The following is a 19,974-nucleotide window of genomic DNA, read 5'->3' on the forward strand; positions in this document are numbered from 1 at the left end:
TTAGCAAACAGAATGAGTCCCGAATAAAGTTATATCCAGTTTGTCCTAGAACTGAAATTATGAGGCACTCTAAAGTCTTGTACAGTAAGCAGGTGGAGTGACTTGTGCTGGTCTTCAAAGGGGATGTGCTTGGAGAGTGCAGTTGGGGTGGGGCTTGGTGTTATGGCTCTGTTCTCCACTAGGTGGCTCTGCTTATTATCTTGGATCATGCATGGGAGAGGTGGAAATGACTTCATCCAGGTCCCTAGTCTCTGGCACAGGAATTTGACTCTCTCACTGATTGTCAATCAAGCACCCCTCCTTTGTCTTGGGCTTCTGTCTACTCCCCCCTCTACCCTGTCCATGTTCAAGCTGTCCACCTGCAAGGCAGCTCCTCCCTCCAGAGTTTTATCTCAGATGGGGTTGTGTTTCAGAACCCTTCGCCTTGTAGACCCCTGTGGCTTGGACCCACACCGACTCTCTGGGGGTGGGTCTTGCTGAGCAATGGCAGGTGCTGGCTTACTCCAGAAAACATTCGTGGTTTGGGCAGTGGGAGAGGTTCAGAGATTATGGCAAACCACAACACACAGTGCCAGGCTTCACTGCACTCTGCTATCTTTGTCCCAGTACCAGCAAACATGGCTGCTCTCCAGGGTCGCCTGGGACCTTTTTCTGTAGGGAGGCCTTAGGGCCTCTACCAAATGTACTCCAAACAGGGAACCACTTCTCCCCATGTGGCACATGGACCTCTCAGACCCCACTGCCTGGTCCTGGGGATTCACCCTTCTTCCTCACCAGAGCACCTCGAGGCACTGAACTCCAAAACTTCAGACTCTGTGCTACACTGTTTATAGCATACTTGTGATATTGAAACCCTCTCTTTCTTCCCATCAGTGGTTTTGGGGAACAGATTTCTTGTTCATTCCCTGTGTTTTCACTCTTTCTTTATCTTTCTCTCCAGCTACTTTTGGGGGGAGTGCTTTTCTTTCATGATTGTGGTGTGCCACACTCTCTACCTTTACCTTTCTCAGTCCTCTCTCCACAGAAATAGCTCCCTCAAATGTTAGTATTCTTATTACAAAGGACAGTGTTCTTAGGTTTAGACACACTAACAACTCTGGTGTCAGCAGAAAATGACAATATGTGCTTTATTTTGACAATTCTAAATCTTTGAGACAAGAGTTGCTATTATTGCCTCCTCCCCACTCTTTGATTGTCCTAAATCAGTAAATCTGTTTCATCCTATGTATTGGGCCCTTTTCATAATTGTTGGGAAAGTAATAATTTCTTTTTTATGCTTATTTAGTTATTTTGAGAGAGAGAGCGCCCACACACAAGTGAGGAAGGAGCAGTGAGAGAGAGAGAGAGAGAGAGAGAGAGAGAGAGAGAGAGAGAGAGAGATTGAGAGAGAATATATCCCAATTGGGCTCCTCACTGTTAGCATAGAGCCCGATGCAGGACTTGATCTCATGAACCATGAGATCATGACCTGAGCTGAAATAAAGTCAGATGTGTAACCGCCTGAGCCTCAGAGGCAGCCCAAGGAAAATTAATAATTTCTGGGAAAGAGAGTAATTCTCTTTAAATTTAAAATTTTCTATCTGTTCTGTATATTCTTTCTGTTCTGTATATTCTGTAGTTAACATTCATTGGAATATTGTATGTGAGAAAGAAGAGGACATTTACCTTTTTTTATGGGAAGTTACTCTTTATAATCCTGAGATTCAAGTGGATATTATCTTATGTCTCTCAAAACTACATACATGGAGGCAGCTAATAGCAAGCTGTTTTTTTTAAATTAATTAATTAAGTTTTAAATTTACATCCAAGTTAGCATATAGTGCAATAATGATTTCAGGATTAGATTCCTTAATGCCCCTTACCCATTTAGTCCATCTCTCCTACCACAACCTCTCAAGCTACCCTCTGTTTGTTTTCTATCTTTAAGAGTCCCAAGTTTTGTCCTCCTCCCTGTTTTTATATTATTTTTGCTTCCCTTCCTTTATGTTCATCTGTTTTGAATCTTAAATTCCTTATATGAGTGAAGTCATATGATATTTGTCTTTTTCTAATTTCGCTTAGCATAATAACCTCTAGTTCTGTTCATATAGTTGCAAATGCTGAGATCTTATATTGAGAAGAAACTCTCCCCTTCATTTTGGTTATAGGGGAGAAGTCACATGAATTCAACCCCCACCCCCATCTAAATCCCACCTTACAGTTTCCTACTTTTGGCATCTTGCAGGATAAGTTTATGTCATGGCATTTCCCCTCATAAATGCCGGACTTCTGGGCCTTCAGTTTTATTGATTACTTGAAAATGGAAGGCAAGGAGTTTAGATGACTGCAACATGTGTCCCAACCAGGAGCTCTAAGTGCACAGCACTGGTTCCACCCATGAGAAGGACTCAGTTTTCTTATAGTATCTCTCAGTAAACCAGAAGTCCATGATTGCTTTTGATTCTTCAAAACCACTACACAGTTCTTATTGACTCCTAGGGCTATTTGTTAGACATGGTAACCTGATTCTTACTTCCTCAATTGATTCAACTTTCCCAGTAAGGCCAAATTTAATAATACTAGGAACCCCTATTTTCTTGTGGTCAGACCAGTATTAGGCTATTTTTGTAAGGTTTATCCTATTAAAATTTTTTTTTGAGAAAGGAGAGTGTGACAAGGTAAAGGCAGAGATAGAGGGAGACAGAGAATCCAAAGCAGGCTCCAGGCTCCAAGCTGTCAACAGAGAGCCCAATGAGGGATTTGAACTCATGAACTGAGAGATCATGACCTGAGCTGAAGTTGGATGCTTAACCGACTGAGCCATCCAGGTGCCCCTATCCTATTTTTTTTTTTTTAAAGGCACTGATAGAACATTTATTGCAGTCTGAGTAACTGTTTTACAAGTATGAAAAGTTTAAGCAGGTGGAGTGACCTGTGCTGGTTTTCTAGGGGATATGCTTAGAGGGCACAGTTGGACGGGTTTGGTGTAACGGCTCTGTCCTCCACTAGGCAGCGCTGCTTAGCTTATTGGGGTGGATCATTGTGGTGCACAGGCACGTGTGTGGGAGAGGTGGAAATGGCTTCACACAGCTCCCTAGTCTCTGGCATGGGAACTTCATGATCTCACTGACCTGCGATCAAGCACCCCTTACAAGTACGAAAAGTTTAGTCTTTTTATCAGCCCCTTGGGTTAGTGAAAATTTTTATGCCCAGTTTTTCAGATGAGAAAACTGAGGCACGGAGAGGTTCAATAAGTTGATTAAGGTTACACAGCTACTGGTGGTGGGGTTTGAATCCAGATTTTTAAGTACCATACTATGCTGCATCATAGTGTGATCTTGTAGTTCTTCAACAAGATCATTTTCTTCTTTTTCTCATCTTCCAAGGTACTATAAACCCAAATAGAATTTTAAAGGAATAATTTAACATATTTAAAGGAATAATTTGTATAATATTTTTTATACTGTTGAGTAGATAGCAACTTTTGTTGCATTTTTGTTATTTAGAAAACTTTAATATGCATGTGTTTTCTTGTTGGTTTAATCCCTCAATTAATGTATCTTACATAAAACATGACAGCATCTTTCTGAACCCCCAGTATATTAGTTTGTTAAGGCTACTATAACAGCCTGAGCAGATCCTATTGGCTCAATCTTCTTTACTCTGACTTTTCCCTTGGAGTGATTCTTCTTTCATTTCATTCTGTCTCTGTTCCTTTCAGTCCAGGGTAGCAACATTTTTGCTGGTATAAAAATCTCAAAAACTGTGTTGGCTCTCTGTGCAGTTCATGGCTGCCCAAGCCATCAGACAGAAAGGTCCTCCACACTTCTTTCCCGGGTAACGACATCTCTAGTCCAGGCTTCTTCTGAGATGGTTGAGTTGATCTGTAATTCACATGCTGAATCTCCTTATCAGATGTTTGTCCTAACAAACCATTGGCCTGGTCTCCAGAGCACACTTAGGTGGATAGGCTGACATGTTTGGTTTTGCTTGGCAGTTCCTTCATCATTTTGTTTCTTCCCTCTTCAATCTTACAATAAACAGCAAAAAAACAAGATCCACCTTTCATGCTTTCCTTGGAAACATCCTCAGCTACATATTCAAGCTCATCACTTACAAGCTTTACCTGCCACCCAACAGAAGAACACATTTCTGCCACTGCATAACAGAGATCAAGAGATCACCTTTCCTCCAGCGTCCAATACTGTGTTCCTCGTTTCTTTTTCTTTTCTTTTTTTCACATTTATTTATTTTTGAGATACAGAGCACAAGTGGGGGAGGCGCAGAGAGAGGAGACATCAAATCCGAAGCAGGCTCCAGGCTCTGAGCTGTCAGCACAGAGCCCGACCCAGGGCTTGAACCCACAAACCATGAGATCATGACCTGAGTCGAAGTCGGATGCTCAACTGACTGAGCCACCCAGGTGTCCCTGTGTTCTTCGTTTCTATCTGATACCTTGCCGAAAGCAACTTTAACAAAGTTTATATGTCTAGCAACATTCTGTTCATGACTATATATGTATTGTTTATGTTGACAAAGTTTCTTTACCCTTTTCTTCTCCAAAGCCACTTCCACATTTTTTTTCGGCATTTGTTCAGCAGTAATGCTTGCCAGTACCAAAACTTTGTTATTACTTTTCTAAGGCTGTATTGTTTCTGAGGACTGCTGTAACAAAGCACCATAAACTGGATGGCTTAAAACAACAAAAATGGGTTGTCTCACGGTTATGGATGTTGGAAGTCCAAAATCAAGGTGCCAGAAGGTCTGTCCTCCCCCTGAGATCCTTCCTTGCCTCTTCCTTGTGGTGGAAGTTAATCCTTGGTGGTCTTTGCCTTGTAGATATATTACTCCAGTCTGTGCCTTCATCTTCACATGGCCTTCTTGCCTGTGTGCTGTGTCTCTTCTCATAGTGATACCAGTCCTATTGGATTAAAGGCCTATCCTACTCCAGTATGATCTTAAGTCATTACTTCTGCCATAACCCTGTTTCCAAATGGGATCACATTCTGATATACTTGGGGTGAGCACTTCAGCATACTATTTGAGGGGGTCACAATTCAACCTTTAACACCCTCATAATCATAACAACCATATTAAGTTGCTACTAGGCTTTTCTTATTTTAAGGCATTCTTTCCTTAGTTCCTTCCTAATTAGCATTTAATTTTTATAAATAGACTGAAAAGCAGAATCATTTCACACATTTTTTCCTACCTTCAAAGCCTTCCTTGTCAGACATTTGCACATGAAAGTATTTTTTTCATAATTAATTAGCCATCCTGTGTGTCATGAAGAAAATATGTTAAAGGAATACCTCAGTTTGGGTGTGTTAAGTATTTTATCATTTATTGTGGTTATGTGAAAATTCCAATTTTAAGATTCAAACAACTAAATTAATATTTTCTGTCTTAGAAAGTTGTTGAATTTTAAAGTGTTTTCATCTTTAAGTTAGATTGTTGTTTTTAGTATAAATACTAACATGAATTTGACTTTTTGGGAGATAGGAACAAATAGTCATGACTCTGTAATAAGTCTTAGGGTACTGAAATATGGAAGAATTCAATGCATACAAGCTTCTGACAATTCTCTCTAAATTTGGACTTTGCATTTTTAGCCAGTGTGTGTGTGTGTGTGTGTGTGTGTGTGTGTGTATTTATATTTATATAATTTATATTTATAAAATATAAATTATATAAATTATATTTATATAATTTATATAATTATAAATATAATATATAAATATATATAATATAATATAATATTATATTATATTATTATAATATATAATATATATAATATAAATATAATATAATTATATAAATTATATTTATATAATTTATATTTTATAAGTATAAATTATATAAATTATATATTTATATATTTATGCTTATATATTTAAACATATGTATTTAAATATTTATTTTTAAGAGAGAGAGAGTGCGAGACATTTCATGAGCAGGGGAGGGGCAGAGAGAGAGGGAGACACAGAATCCAAAGCAGGCTCCAGGCTCCGAGCTGTCAGTACAGAGCCCGATGCGGGGCTTGAACTCACAAACTGTGAGATCATGACCTGAGCCGAAGTCAGATGCTTAACTGACTGAGCCATCCAGGTGCCCCAATATGTGTATATTCTTAAAAGAAGCAACAAGAATAGCTATTCTTATTAGTACTTTGACTTGATATCACAAATAGTTTGTTTGAAAAGTATTATCTATTACTGATTATTGCTCTTTGTACCAATATGTAATGTGCAAGTTTCTTTATTTCTAAATGGGACTGCTAATGTTATTCTTTCCTACTAATAAAGGTATGTATTAAGTTCTCTTAAATAATCTCATTTAATTTTCATTGGGGTTTAGATGAGTGTTACTATTTGTCACTAGTAACAAGAATAGATTTCTCTGTCCTGCTGAATTTTACTATTTTTGACTGTGACATTATTCCTTGCATAATTTTGGGTATTTTTTTGCCTGTTTATTTCTAAATATTTAAATTTGGAAATAACACTTACCTGTTGTCTTTGGAGTGAGTTGAGCAATCAACTGAGGGGTAGATCTTTTTGCATGTTTGCAAAATCTAGGACTTCTGGGAGAGGGGTATGGGAAATTAAAATGAATTTAAACAGAATTCTCCTTCCCTAACGTAACTGAATAGTGTCTATATTGTTTACTCCCTTATTTTTCTTCATGAAGCAAGTATTAGTAACATTTGAAGAAAATAAGAAAGTTTCTGCTGATGAGTCTGAACTTCTATTTCTACCTTTAGTGAAAATACTGCATTTTAAACCAAAATATCCTAAAATTTCTCAGAATTTCCATTTTCCATATTTCTAACGCAAGATAATTATAGCAAAATGTTGTAGAACTTTCTCTATTCCTAACTAATAATATAAAACAGAGTTGTAGTTAAACATTACTGCATTCAGAGGAATAATTGGTACAACTTACAGTGTTTAGGATGAGTTTTTTTTTTTTTTTTTTTGTGGGGGGGAGTGCAGATAGCAGAACAGTGAGCAGGAAGGCATTGTGGTAGGAACAGAGGTACTGAGTGAAGGAAACGTCTGGTGCATTTGGGCTCTCTTCAATTCCTTGTGTTGAAGAGGAGTATTTATGTTGATTTGCAATGGGAGAGAAACTTGGAAATCTCCCTGGCAGAGTCAAATCTTGCATCCCTTGAATGCCAGACTTATGAGTCTAGACTTTATTCTAACGGTAGAGGAAGTTAGATTACAGTTGAACTCAGAAATGAAAGATTACACGATATGTGAGGGAGATTAAAGTGGTAGCTGTAAGAATGAATTGGTGCTAGGAGCTACTGCAGGCAGAGAAATGAATTAGTTTTGTTTGCTAGGGTGATTGTCTGCAAGTAAAGATGGAAGGAGTCTGGATAAGGACTTTACTCAGGAGACATTTAAAAGGAAGGTCTAATAGCAGATGATGACAGGGTGATGACAGTAGAGGAGAAGGGAGGGATTAGGAAATGCTGACTGTGAATGTAGGAGAATGGAAGAATCATGGTATCATTGATTACAGAATATTTGTTTACAGCTGAAGAAGTTATTTTAGGCAGGTTGACTGTAGGGTGTTTCCTGAACTTTCAAAGCATTGTATCTGTCAAGATTTGGACTCTAGGGGTGGCTAGTACAGGCTGGAAAATTAAGGCTTTGAAGTTAATTTGGATGGAGATGATGATTTTATCACCAAAATATTGAGAGACTTATTGTTTCAAGGCTGTTGAATCAACCAGGCTCTTGCCATGTTTGCCAGGGATTGCCAGGGCCTGTTAGTTACATCTTTGAGACTACTTCTGTACCACCATTTGAATGATATCTGCCATGTTACATGGCATCTTGGCCTAGACACAGTTTAACCTTTTGAAGTCTTTATAAGAAACTTGTTTTATAAGATAGAACTTCTGACTATGTATTCACAATAATCAACGTTCTGGTAATTTTAAAATAATATTTTCTTTGAATTTCTGCCCTTAACACTATTTGTTTTTCTTAGTTATATATTTAAAGTGATGGTGATGAGTGTCTTATGGATAGGACATAGAAGAGAAGTCATTTTTTTTGCTCTAATTATTGGTTAATTTGTGAGAGTATATTTATTAACAAACATAAATGTGATTAAAGTGTATATCAGAGAAAATTTATCTCAGTTCATTGGTTGAATTTTTCTAATCAAACATTAATTGGCTACTTTTATTCATTGGAACCTAGGTTTTCAACTTTATAGACCTTCCAGCATTCAGTATATTGATACATACTTATGATGAGAGGGTAATCGTTCTGTTGCAGGCATGCTTTCAAAAGTGTGCTCATTCCTTTTAGTTGTTCTTGATACACAGTTCCTGATGAATTCTGTACTGCATTCTCTCATCTTATTTTTTCATTTGTAAATGTGAATGTAGAGGTTGTCACCTCCATTCAGAAAAAATTGAATTTATCATTCACTGAATGTTAAAAAATGTAAAACATTACCCTCAAGTATGTAGTGAGTATTCATGTATGGTACAAAGTATGACTCGGTGTGACTTTATGTAGCCAGTAAAATGTTTAAAGCATTCCATCCCTGTTGTGTTTCAGTGCACCTGCAGGAAAGACATGGTGAAAATTTCAATGGATATTTTTGTGAGGAAATTTCAGCCAGACAGATATCAGCTTTGGAAGCAAGGAAAGGATATATACACCATTGACCATACAAGGCCTACTCCAGAATCCACACCTGAAGTAAAAGCATGGCTGCAGAGGAGGAGGAAAGTAAGAAAAGCATCCAGGAGGTAATGATTTCTTCCCACCCCATTCCACTTATACCTACTCAATAAAAATGGGTCATTGAATGTGATGTTCTCAGAAACTATGTATTTGCTTTTTCCTGTTTATTCATCATAAATTTACTTAATATCTTACTGAAAATTTGAGGGAAAGTATAATTCGTAAGCTGTGTAATAAGTAGAATATAGGAAGTGGGGGGTATAATGTGTTTGTGAATATTCCTGACATGCTATACATGGCATATAGAACAGTCCTGGATGGCCAGGGCCATTTCTTTTTGGTGGGCATCTTGCTATTTTAAAATCCATTGAATAGGGTGTGTGTTACGTTGCTCAGGTCCTCAGGCAACTTTTATTTTCAGGCTCTTATATTTTCTTGGTTTATGTTAAACTTTTGTTCTCCAATATTACTCATTGTTTTTCTTTCAGATTGTAAAAGTAATATTTGGGCATTGGGGAATATTTGTAAAATAAGAAAAAGAATAGTGAAGGAATCCCAAATCACCCAATAACATCATAATCCAGAGATAACAAGTTTTAACATTTGGTAGATATCCTTTACATATGTGTTTGTTATATAATATTACATACTTTTCCAAAATTGGGGCCATGCTCTGTTAACCCTTTGATTACCAGTTTTGTGTGTTTTTTTTTCATATAATTAAATGATTTGGTACAGCATAATATTTAGTGCCTGCATGTATTTAATCCCTTGTTTTTGGACCTGTAGCTTATTTGTAGCTTTTTTTTCCCCATTAACTAAATAACAATGTAATTTTAAATCTTTGCCCACACTTCTGGTATTTATTTTGTTACTCTGACATTTATTTTCTGCTATTTTAGAATTGTAGTGGGTGGAAGAAACTTAAGAACGTGGAGTCACAATTCTGCATTTTATAAGAGATATACCTGAGGTGCAGAATTAGTAGCAAAAGTAAAACTCAGGTGTTCTTATTTTACCCTGCAGTTTACAGCAGTGATTTTCAAACTGTTGGTTTTCAAATTTATTTAGTAGGTTAGGAACAACATTTTTAAATTAGGAAGTAAAGTAGAATAAAAAGTATCATAGTTCTTCCCTGCGGTAAGGGTAAGTATTAATTCATGATGTATGAACATGTGTGTACATGTGTGTTGTATCACTATCTAAAATATATAACTTATAATTGGCTGGTTGTACTAAAAAATGTTTGGGAAATACTGATATAGAGAGTCATTGCCAAAAAGCCTACCTGTGGGAGGAGGCAATAGTCAATCTGAGTTCAGAAAAAACACCAATAGAACATCTTGAGAATTGTTCTTTAATGGACAGAAAACACAATACTTTAGGTGAATGATCTGGTCTTCTAGTGACTAACTATAGTGGCCTTTTTGGGTTGACAGAGAACATAGATCTATGACATTGGACAGATTTGAAATGCCTTTTCGTAGGTTAAAATAATCAATGGACTTTGCTCACCCAGTTAGAAAGCCTCATGTTTAGAGGGGGTCATTGATTATGCACAGCCTTGTGGCTTGATCCTAGACTTTTCTGCTTTCCAGGAAATTTAAAACAGAGAATGATTTATTGAAATCTCAAAGAGAGATCAACCATGTTATTTTACAAGTACTATGCCATTCGTGATGTGACAATTTCCCACATTGCCAATGCATGGGTTTTCAATAAAAATGATAGTGATGATGATGATACCAGTACCATTAAGTAGAAGTCAAAGCTAATTTATGTTGGTTATCCTTGGCTACTCCCTCTATCTCAGAACCTTGCCCACTCTGACTTCTATAGTGCATAGTGTTGTGGGGTGTGTGTGTATGTGTGTGTGTGTTTGGACATGGAAATACATGTTGCTTAGATTTTAGTTGTAATTATTCTTAAATGATAGTGTTGGAAATGTGTCTTTTTTATGAGAGAGAGCCCGTGTGTGCATGCCCTGTGAGCAGGGGAAGGGCAGAGGGAGAGAGAGAGAATCTGAAGCAGGCTTCGTGCCCAGCATGGAGTCCAACTTGGGGCTTAATATCCTGGAACTGTGAGATAATGACCTGAGCCAAAATCAAGAGTCAGATGCTTAACTGACTGAGCCACTCAAGTGCCTCAGAAATGTGTCTTATACAAAAGGTATCTACAACAAAGACATCAAGTGACTTTCTGGAAAATAATGAGAATAAGACAATTAAAATGGCATCCGCTCTGAAAACAAGAGTTAGATATAAGATGTTAAATACATATAGTTAGCCTATCTCCTGTCTTAATTCCTTTAGCTAATGATGATTTGGCATTTAATTTTAATGATTTTCATGCATACTTCAGAATTATGCAAAAATCAGGGATGTGTTCACCTTAGAATGTAAATAACCTATTCAGATTTTAACAGCAGGTTATAGAGATCGCCTCTTTTCCTTTTCCTTTCTTCATTGATTTATTTTCCCCATGTCATCATTTTTCACTTTATTTTTATTTTCAGACTTCTTTTAGTATTGTTATAAAATGTTAGCAATGACATTTTCCCAATAATATTTAATAATCAATTATTTACAATTGTTTTAATTTTCACTTTTAGTAAATTGTTATTAAAACTAAGATTTCAATTTCAAATCTAATCTACTAATTGTGAAGATTATTTTTGCATAATGATGAAAAAGCTATTAGTTTTTTCACTTCTTTCAGTAAGTGATAATAACGTTTGTATTGGTATGTGTTTTATCCTGTCCACTGCAAACATTCTGCTCTGACCACAGTGTCTCTTGTTAATAGTTTCCAGTGCACTGGTTCTTACTCTAAGAGGCTTAAGAATGAGGAGGATGAAGAAGTGTCACCTGCAGTCGATAGGGTGGAGGGCCTCACCCCTGACCAAGACCCAGAAGACCTCAAGGTCAGTGAAAAATCAGAAGAAGCAGTGAAGATGGGGAACACAGAATCTCCTTTAGAAGAAGAGGCTTCTGCTAGCAGGAAGCAGCCAGATCAGAATTCATCGGATAATGTCAAACTCTCAGGTGAGAAACGGGCTAATTATGTTCATATGTAAGTGTTGAGGTGGTTGATCTGATGCCTTAAATCTGTGCTCTAGGATTGGTATCTTACTTTTCCACATAGCTTAACCAGTAGAGCATCTAAAGCTATGGAGTAATAATGAGGAGGCCAAATGATGTTGTAAAAGTCAGGAACATCACTGCTATGTGTGATGGAGTTCTGAGGCAGAGTGCCTATTTGGTGTAATAAAAAAAAGATTCTAAAATGAAAATTTTTTGTGGGGGTGCAACTCAGTTTACAATATAGAATACATTTTTGGAAAGCTTCTCTTAAATCACATGGAATGGTAAAAACCAATTATAGATAATTCTTTGCAGATTCTTAGCTTTCAACTTAATTTTAAGAAGAAAATAAAGATTAAGTTTTTAAAAAATAATAACAAAAGTCATTTTGTTTTGTGAAAGAGTAGGTATAAGCCCCCTGGCTGTTTCTCTGTACTAAAGTTATCATCTATACCTCTTAACTGCTTTGCTTTTTTCCCCTTTATAGTGTATTTCTCTGAAATTGCTGTAATGTTTTATCTATTTGATATTTGTTTGAGTTTTTATCCTTTTACTAATTGAGCTTATTTTTTTATTACTATTATTTTTTAATGTTTATTTATTTTTGAGAGAGAGGGAGAAGGAGAGAGACAGAGCACAAGTAGGAGAGGGGCAGAGAGAGGGGGAGACACAGAATCTGAAGCAGGCTGTCAGCACAGAGCCCAACACAGTGCTCGAACTCACGAGCTGTGAGATCATGACCTGAGCCAAAGTCAGACACTTAACCGACTGAGCCACCTAGGCACCCCACTAATTGAGCTTATCGGTAATTTCTCATACTTCTCACCCATTCTGTCTTTCAATTGTGAGACTCCCCCAAATCTAGTTACCCACCCCTGCTTCCTCCTTGTTCAAGGTACATTATCTCTTTAAATTTTTAAATTTTTATTTTTGAAAGAGATACAGAGAATCCTAAGCAGGCTCTGTGCTGTCAGTGCAGAGCCTGATGTGTAGCTCAATCCCATGACCCTGGGATCATGACCTGAGCTGAAATCAAGAGTCAGACACTCAACTGACTGAGACGCCCAGGAACCCTGTGGTACTGTTATTCTTAACTGGACTATTGCAGAAATTGCTTCCTAGTTATCCATGCTAGTTACTTCTCCATATGGCACTCATAGTGATCCTTTAAAAAAATGTAGGTGAGGTCTTGTCCCTTCTTTCTTCTTACTCTTCTTCCACTTAGAGTAAAAGAAAAAGTCCTTATCATCGTCCAAATTTGGTTCTCTTCTGCTTTGCCATTTTCATTACCTTTGCCCTTTAATATATGTATTTAAACAGGTTAAATCATAGACTTTCTTGTAGTGAGTTCATACTTTATTGGAGAGGTAGACAACCATATAATTACAATCCAGTGTGGTAAGCACCACAAGAAAGAAGTCCTAGAGTGTTGCTGATATACCAAGGAAAGACTCCAAACAGATTAGAGGCTGGCCTGGCAAGGTTTCTTGGACTAGGTTATATCTGAATTAATTTGTGATGAATGGATAGAAGATTGCAAGGTGAAAAAGGTGCGGAAAGGAATAGCAAGCAGTGCAGAGAACACAGTTATGCTATACATATGGATTTTTTTTTTTTAATTTTTTTTTTTCAACATTTATTTATTTTTGGGACAGAGAGAGACAGAGCATGAACGGGGGAGGGGCAGAGAGAGAGGGAGACACAGAATCGGAAACAGGCTCCAGGCTCTGAGCCATCAGCCCAGAGCCTGACGCGGGGCTCGAACTCATGGACTGCGAGATCGTGACCTGGCTGAAGTCGGACGCCCAACCGACTGCGCCACCCAGGCGCCCCTATACATATGGATTTTTTTAATAGTCCCTTACCATAGTCTTTAATCACACTGGATTTAATTAAGTACTTGATGGGTCCCTGGGTGGTTTAGGCCAAGGGCACCCAGGTTTATTAGTTCTGTTGCTACATGGTTCCTTGTATTTTGACCTCCAGGTTTTGAGATCTGGCAGAACACTTAAGTACAAAACGTGGCTGGATTAAGCATCAAAGCTAGTATGTGATATGTGAAATGATGCTTATGAATATTTATAAGGGAGAGAGAGGGGTAAGTAGAGATGGCAGTGGAAGAGACTTGCTCATAATGTCCTTTCCCCTTTACATGCCATCAGTGTGTGATACAGGACCTAGTGTAGGACATACTTCTTATTTGGATCTGCACAGCCTTGCATGTGTTCTTTCCATACATCCTCTGAGCTGGAATGTTTCATTAGTAGCAAGCAGCTCTTAGCATCATATTTCCTATTTTTAGAAAGATTTCAAGTTGCTATTGCTTTGGATAAGTATCATTATTGCACTTACTTTTGACATTGGCCTGCAGCATAACCCCTTTTTAATCTCTTATTTTGTCTGTAAGTATATTCTTTTGCCAAACTCCAAGATCTCACCTTGACAACTATGAAGGCTCCATGGTGCTTTAGTGACATTTCCCACTCATATCTGTGAGACTTTAGAGGGGAGTTGAAAGACAGAAATTTAGGTGAGAATTACTATATAGTAATAATGCAGTGTAAAACTTACTAATAGTCTTTTGTTTCACTCCTCAGGAAATAGTTGCTTAAGCACATCTATACCAGAAGAAGTACAAATTAAGGATGACCAAGCCTATGGTGTAATTCTACCTTCAAATCCCAGTGAAGCTGATGATTCCATATCTGGTGGCCATGTGACATCCAAGGAATCAGGCCCACCCAAGCTTCCATGGCCAAAGTTACCTGAGTCATGCTTCTCAGTGGCAGAGAGTAACAGTGTGTTGATAGAGGGAGAAGAGAGTGATGTGGAGACCCGCAGGAGTGGCCTCGAACCTGGGGAGATCCCAGTGATCCCCAGGGGAGAGAGAAATGGCCTCGATGTCCTTGGTGTATGTGGCAATGTCTTCTTGTTTTTTTTTCTTCTTCTATATTTATTGTGTAGTGGAGTAGTTTCTGAAAGCAGCATGATGTGCATTGAAATCTTGCTTTAGGGTGGAAATAACATTTCACATTTACAGGTCTTAATCATATTTCCTTCAATGACTGGAAGGTAAGCCTTTTGTGAGCTCTGGTTCATATGGTGATAATTTAGAAGCATGGAGCTTTTGGCTATATGCTGTAGCTTAATTTTCTTTCTCTTTAACTTTTTCTAAAATTGAACTTTTTTTGGATAGATTCATATGCAATTATAAGAAATAATACAGAAAGATTTTGTGTCCCCATTTTCCCCCAAGAGTACCTTCTTGGAAAACTATAGTAGGACATCACAATGATACTGACAGGTAATGGTTCCTTTACCTGTAATATTAACCACACTGGAGATGATTCACCTGCAGGGCTATGACCTTCTCTTGCCACCTCTGGGTCCCAGGCGTCCCATAGCCTCTTTTAACTCGCTTGGTTGTGCTTTGCCTTGACTCCTCTTGGGCTCTAATTCTAGGAGCTGGCTGACCTCTCTGGTCCCACCCACTGCCAGAAACAGGCCTTTTGCCTCATGGAAAATTCAAGACCCCTCTGGATTACAAGCCACCCCATGCTACTCTTTGCTAGGGCCTCCCTGTTTTTCATATGTTCTTTTGTGTTTGTATTATATGCTTTTTTTTCCTGCATATATTTTATTTTATTTTATTTTATTTTATTTTATTTTATTTTATTTTATTTTATTTTATTTTATTTTTTATATCCATTAAGATATAGGTTCTTTTTTTTTTTCAATATATGAAATTTATTGTCAAATTGGTTTCCATACAACACCCAGTGCTCATCCCAAAAGGTGCCCTCCTCAATACCCATCACCCACCCTCCCCTCCCTCCCACCCCCCATCAACCCTCAGTTTGTTCTCCGTTTTTAACAGTCTCTTATGCTTTGGCTCTCTCCTACTCTAACCTCTTTTTTTTTTTTTTTTCTTCCCCTCCCCCATGGGTTTCTGTTAAGTTTCTCAGGATCCACATAAGAGTGAAACCATATAGTATCTGTCTTTCTCTGTATGGCTTATTTCACTTAGCATCACACTCTCCAGTTCCATCCACGTTGCTACAAAAGGCCATATTTCATTCTTTCCCATTGCCACACAGTATTCCATTGTGTATATAAACCACAATTTCTTTATCCATTCATCAGTTGATGGACATTTAGGCTCTTTCCATAATTTGGCTATTGTTGAGATGCTGCTATAAACATTGGGGTACAAGTGCCCCTATGCGTCAGTACTCCTGTATCCCTGGGGTAAATTCCTAGCAGTGCTATTGCTGGGTCATATGGTAGGTCTATTTTTAATTTTCTGAGGAACCTCCACACTGCTTTCCAGAGCAGCTGCACAAATTTGCATTCCCACCAACAGTGCAAGAGGGTTCCCGTTTCTCCACATCCTCTCCAGCATCTATAGTCTCCTGATTTGTTCATTTTGGCCACTCTGACTGGCGTGAGGTGATACCTGAGTGTGGTTTTGATTTGTATTTCCCTGATAAGGAGCGACGTTGAACATCTTTTCATGTGCCTGTTGGCCATCCGGATGTCTTCTTTAGAGAAGTGTCTATTCATGTTTTCTGCCCATTTCTTCACTGGGTTATTTGTTTTTCGGGTGTGGAGTTTGATGAGCTCTTCATAGATTTTGGATACTAGCCCTTTGTCCGATATGTCATTTGCAAATATCTTTTCCCATTCCGTTGGTTGCCTTTTAGTTTTCTTGGTTGTTTCCTTTGCTGTGCAGAAGCTTTTTATCTTCATAAGGTCCCAGTAATTCACTTTTGCTTTTAATTCCCTTGCCTTTGGGGATGTGTCGAGTAAGAGATTGCTACGGCTGAGGTCAGAGAGGTCTTTTCCTGCTTTCTCCTCTAGGGTTTTGGTGGTTTCCTGTCTCACATTCAGGTCCTTTATCCATTTTGAGTTTATTTTTGTGAATGGTGTGAGAAAGTGGTCTAGTTTCAACCTTCTGCATGTTGCTGTCCAGTTCTCCCAGCACCATTTGTTAAAGAGACTGTCTTTTTTCCATTGGATGTTCTTTCCTGCTTTGTCAAAGATGAGTTGGCCATACGTTTGTGGGTCTAGTTCTGGGGTTTCTATTCTATTCCATTGGTCTATGTGTCTGTTTTTGTGCCAATACCATGCTGTCTTGATGATGACAGCTTTGTAGTAGAGGCTAAAGTCTGGGATTGTGATGCCTCCTGCTTTGGTCTTCTTCTTCAAAATTACTTTGGCTATTCGGGGCCTTTTGTGGTTCCATATGAATTTTAGGATGGCTTGTTCTAGTTTCGAGAAGAATGCTGGTGCAATTTTGATTGGGATTGCATTGAATGTGTAGATAGCTTTGGGTAGTATTGACATTTTGACAATATTTATTCTTCCAATCCATGAGCAGGGAATGTCTTTCCATTTCTTTAAATCTTCTTCAATTACCTTCATAAGCTTTCTATAGTTTTCAGCATACAGATCTTTTACATCTTTGGGTAGATTTATTCCTAGGTATTTTATGCTTCTTGGTGCAATTGTGAATGGGATCAGTTTCTTTATTTGTCTTTCTGTTGCTTCATTGTTAGTGTATAAGAATGCAACTGATTTCTGTACATTGATTTTGTATCCTGCAACTTTGCTGAATTCATGTATCAGTTCTAGCAGACTTTTGGTGGAGTCTATCGGATTTTCCATGTATAATATCATGTCATCTGCAAAAAGCGAAAGCTTGACTTCATCTTTGCCCATTTTGATGCCTTTGATTTCCTTTTGTTGTCTGATTGCTGATGCTAGAACTTCCAACACTATGTTAAACAACAGTGGTGAGAGTGGGCATCCCTGTCGTGTTCCTGATCTCAGGGAAAAAGCTCTCAGTTTTTCCCCATTGAGGATGATGTTAGCTGTGGGCTTTTCATAAGTGGCTTTTATGATCTTTAAGTATGTTCCTTCTATTCCGGATTTCTCAAGGGTTTTTATTAAGAAAGGGTGCTGGATTTTGTCAAAGGCCTTTTCTGCATCGATTGACAGGATCATATGGTTCTTCTCTTTTTTTTTTATTAATGTGATGTATCACGTTGATTGATTTGCGAATGTTGAGCCAGGCCTGCATCCCAGGAATGAATCCCACTTGATCATGGTGAATAATTCTTTTTATGTGCTGTTGAATTCGATTTGCTAGTATCTTATTGGGAATTTTTGCATCCATATTCATCAGGGATATTGGTCTGTAGTTCTCTTTTTTTACTGGGTCTCTGTCTGGTTTAGGAATCAAAGTAATACTGGCTTCATAGAATGAGTCTGGAAGTTTTCCTTCCCTTTCTATTTCTTGGAATAGCTTGAGAAGGGTAGGTATTATCTCTGCTTTAAACGTCTGGTAGAACTCCCCTGGGAAGCCATCTCGTCCTGGACTCTTATTTGTTGGGAGATTTTTGATGACTGATTCAATTTCTTCGCTGGTTATGGGTCTGTTCAAGCTTTCTATTTCCTCCTGATTGAGTTTTGGAAGCGTGTGGGTGTTTAGGAATTTGTCCATTTCGTCCAGGTTGTCCAATTTGTTGGCATATTTTTCATAGTATTCCCTGATAATTGCTTGTATCTCTGAGGGATTGGTTGTAATAATTCCATTTTCATTCATGATTTTATCTATTTGGGTCATCTCCCTTTTCTTTTTGAGAAGCCTGGCTAGAGGTTTGTCAATTTTGTTTATTTTTTCAAAAAACCAACTCTTGGTTTCGTTGATCTGCTCTACAGTTTTTTTTGATTCCATATTGTTTATTTCTGCTCTGATCTTTATTATTTATCTTCTTCTGCTGGGTTTAGGCTGCCTTTGCTGTTCTGCTTCTATTTCCTTTAGGTGTGCTGTTAGATTTTGTATTTGGGATTTTTCTTGTTTCTTGAGATAGGCCTGGATTGCAATGTATTTTCCTCTCAGGACTGCCTTCGCTGCATCCCAAAACGTTTGGATTGTTGTATTTTCATTTTCGTTTGTTTCCATATATTTTTTAATTTCTTCTCTAATTGCCTGGTTGACCCACTCATTCTTTAGTAGGGTGTTCTTTAACTTCCATGTTTTTGGAGGTTTTCCAGACTTTTTCCTGTGGTTGATTTCAAGCTTCATAGCATTGTGGTCTGAAAGTATGCATGGTATAATTTCAATTCTTGTATACTTATGAAGGGCTGTTTTGTGACCCAGTATATGATCTATCTTGGAGAATGTTCCATGTGCACTTGCGAAGAAAGTATATTCTGTTGCTTTGGGATGCAGAGTTCTAAATATGTCTGTCAAGTCCATCTGATCCAATGTATCCTTCAGGGCCCTTGTTTCTTTATTGACCATGTGTCTAGATGATCTATCCATTTCTGTAAGTGGGGTGTTAAAGTCCCCTGCAATTACCACATTCATATAAATAAGGTTGCTTATGTTTATGAGTAATTGTTTTATATATTTGGGGGCTCCGGTATTTGGCGCATAGACATTTATAATTGTTAGCTCTTCCTGATGGATAGACCCTGTAATTATTATATAATGCCCTTCTTCATCTCTTGTTACAGCCTTTAATTTAAAGTCTAGTTTGTCTGATATAAGTATGGCTACTCCAGCTTTCTTTTGGCTTCCAGTAGCATGATAAATAGTTCTCCATCCCCTCACTCTGAATCTAAAGGTGTCCTCAGATCTAAAATGAGTCTCTTGTAGACAGCAAATAGATGGGTCTTGTTTTTTTATCCATTCTGATACCCTATGTCTTTTGGTTGGCGCATTTAATCCATTTACATTCAGTGTTATTATAGAAAGATACGGGTTTAGAGTCATTGTGATGTCTGTATGTTTTATGCTTGTAGTGATGTCTCTGGTACTTTGTCTCACAGGATCCCCCTTAGGATCTCTTGTAGGGCTGGTTTAGTGGTGACAAATTCCTTCAGTTTTTGTTTGTTTGGGAAGACCTTTATCTCTCCTTCTATTCTAAATGACAGACTTGCTGGATAAAGGATTCTCGGCTGCATATTTTTTCTGTTAGCACACTGAAGATCTCGTGCCAATCCTTTCTGGCCTGCCAAGTTTCAAAGGAGAGATCAGTCACGAGTCTTATAGGTCTCCCTTTATATGTGAGGGCACGTTTATCCCTAGCTGCTTTCAGAATTTTCTCTTTATCCTTGTATTTTGCCAGTTTCACTATGATATGTCGTGCAGAAGATCGATTCAAGTTACATCTGAAGGGAGTTCTCTG

General features: G+C 37.9%; 1 protein-coding gene across 9 annotated transcripts in view; it reads left to right on the top strand.

Annotated features, from left to right (window-relative positions):
- KDM4C (lysine demethylase 4C) overlaps positions 1-19,974 on the top strand; it is a 431,545-nt gene that overhangs the window by 228,065 nt on the left and 183,506 nt on the right. For all 9 annotated transcript variants that reach the window (XR_006210796.1, XM_042965101.1, XM_015544915.2 and 6 more), the window contains exons 10-12: positions 8,565-8,758; positions 11,499-11,737; positions 14,374-14,687. Coding sequence is in view for 8 of the 9 variants with exons in the window: in XM_042965101.1 (XP_042821035.1) it covers positions 8,565-8,758; positions 11,499-11,737; positions 14,374-14,687 (747 nt within the window). In the remaining variant the exon portion in view is untranslated. The remainder of the gene's footprint in view (positions 1-8,564; positions 8,759-11,498; positions 11,738-14,373; positions 14,688-19,974) is intronic.

This window comes from Panthera tigris, chromosome D4 (assembly GCF_018350195.1).
Source record: "Panthera tigris isolate Pti1 chromosome D4, P.tigris_Pti1_mat1.1, whole genome shotgun sequence".
Taxonomy (NCBI): Eukaryota; Metazoa; Chordata; class Mammalia; order Carnivora; family Felidae; genus Panthera; species Panthera tigris.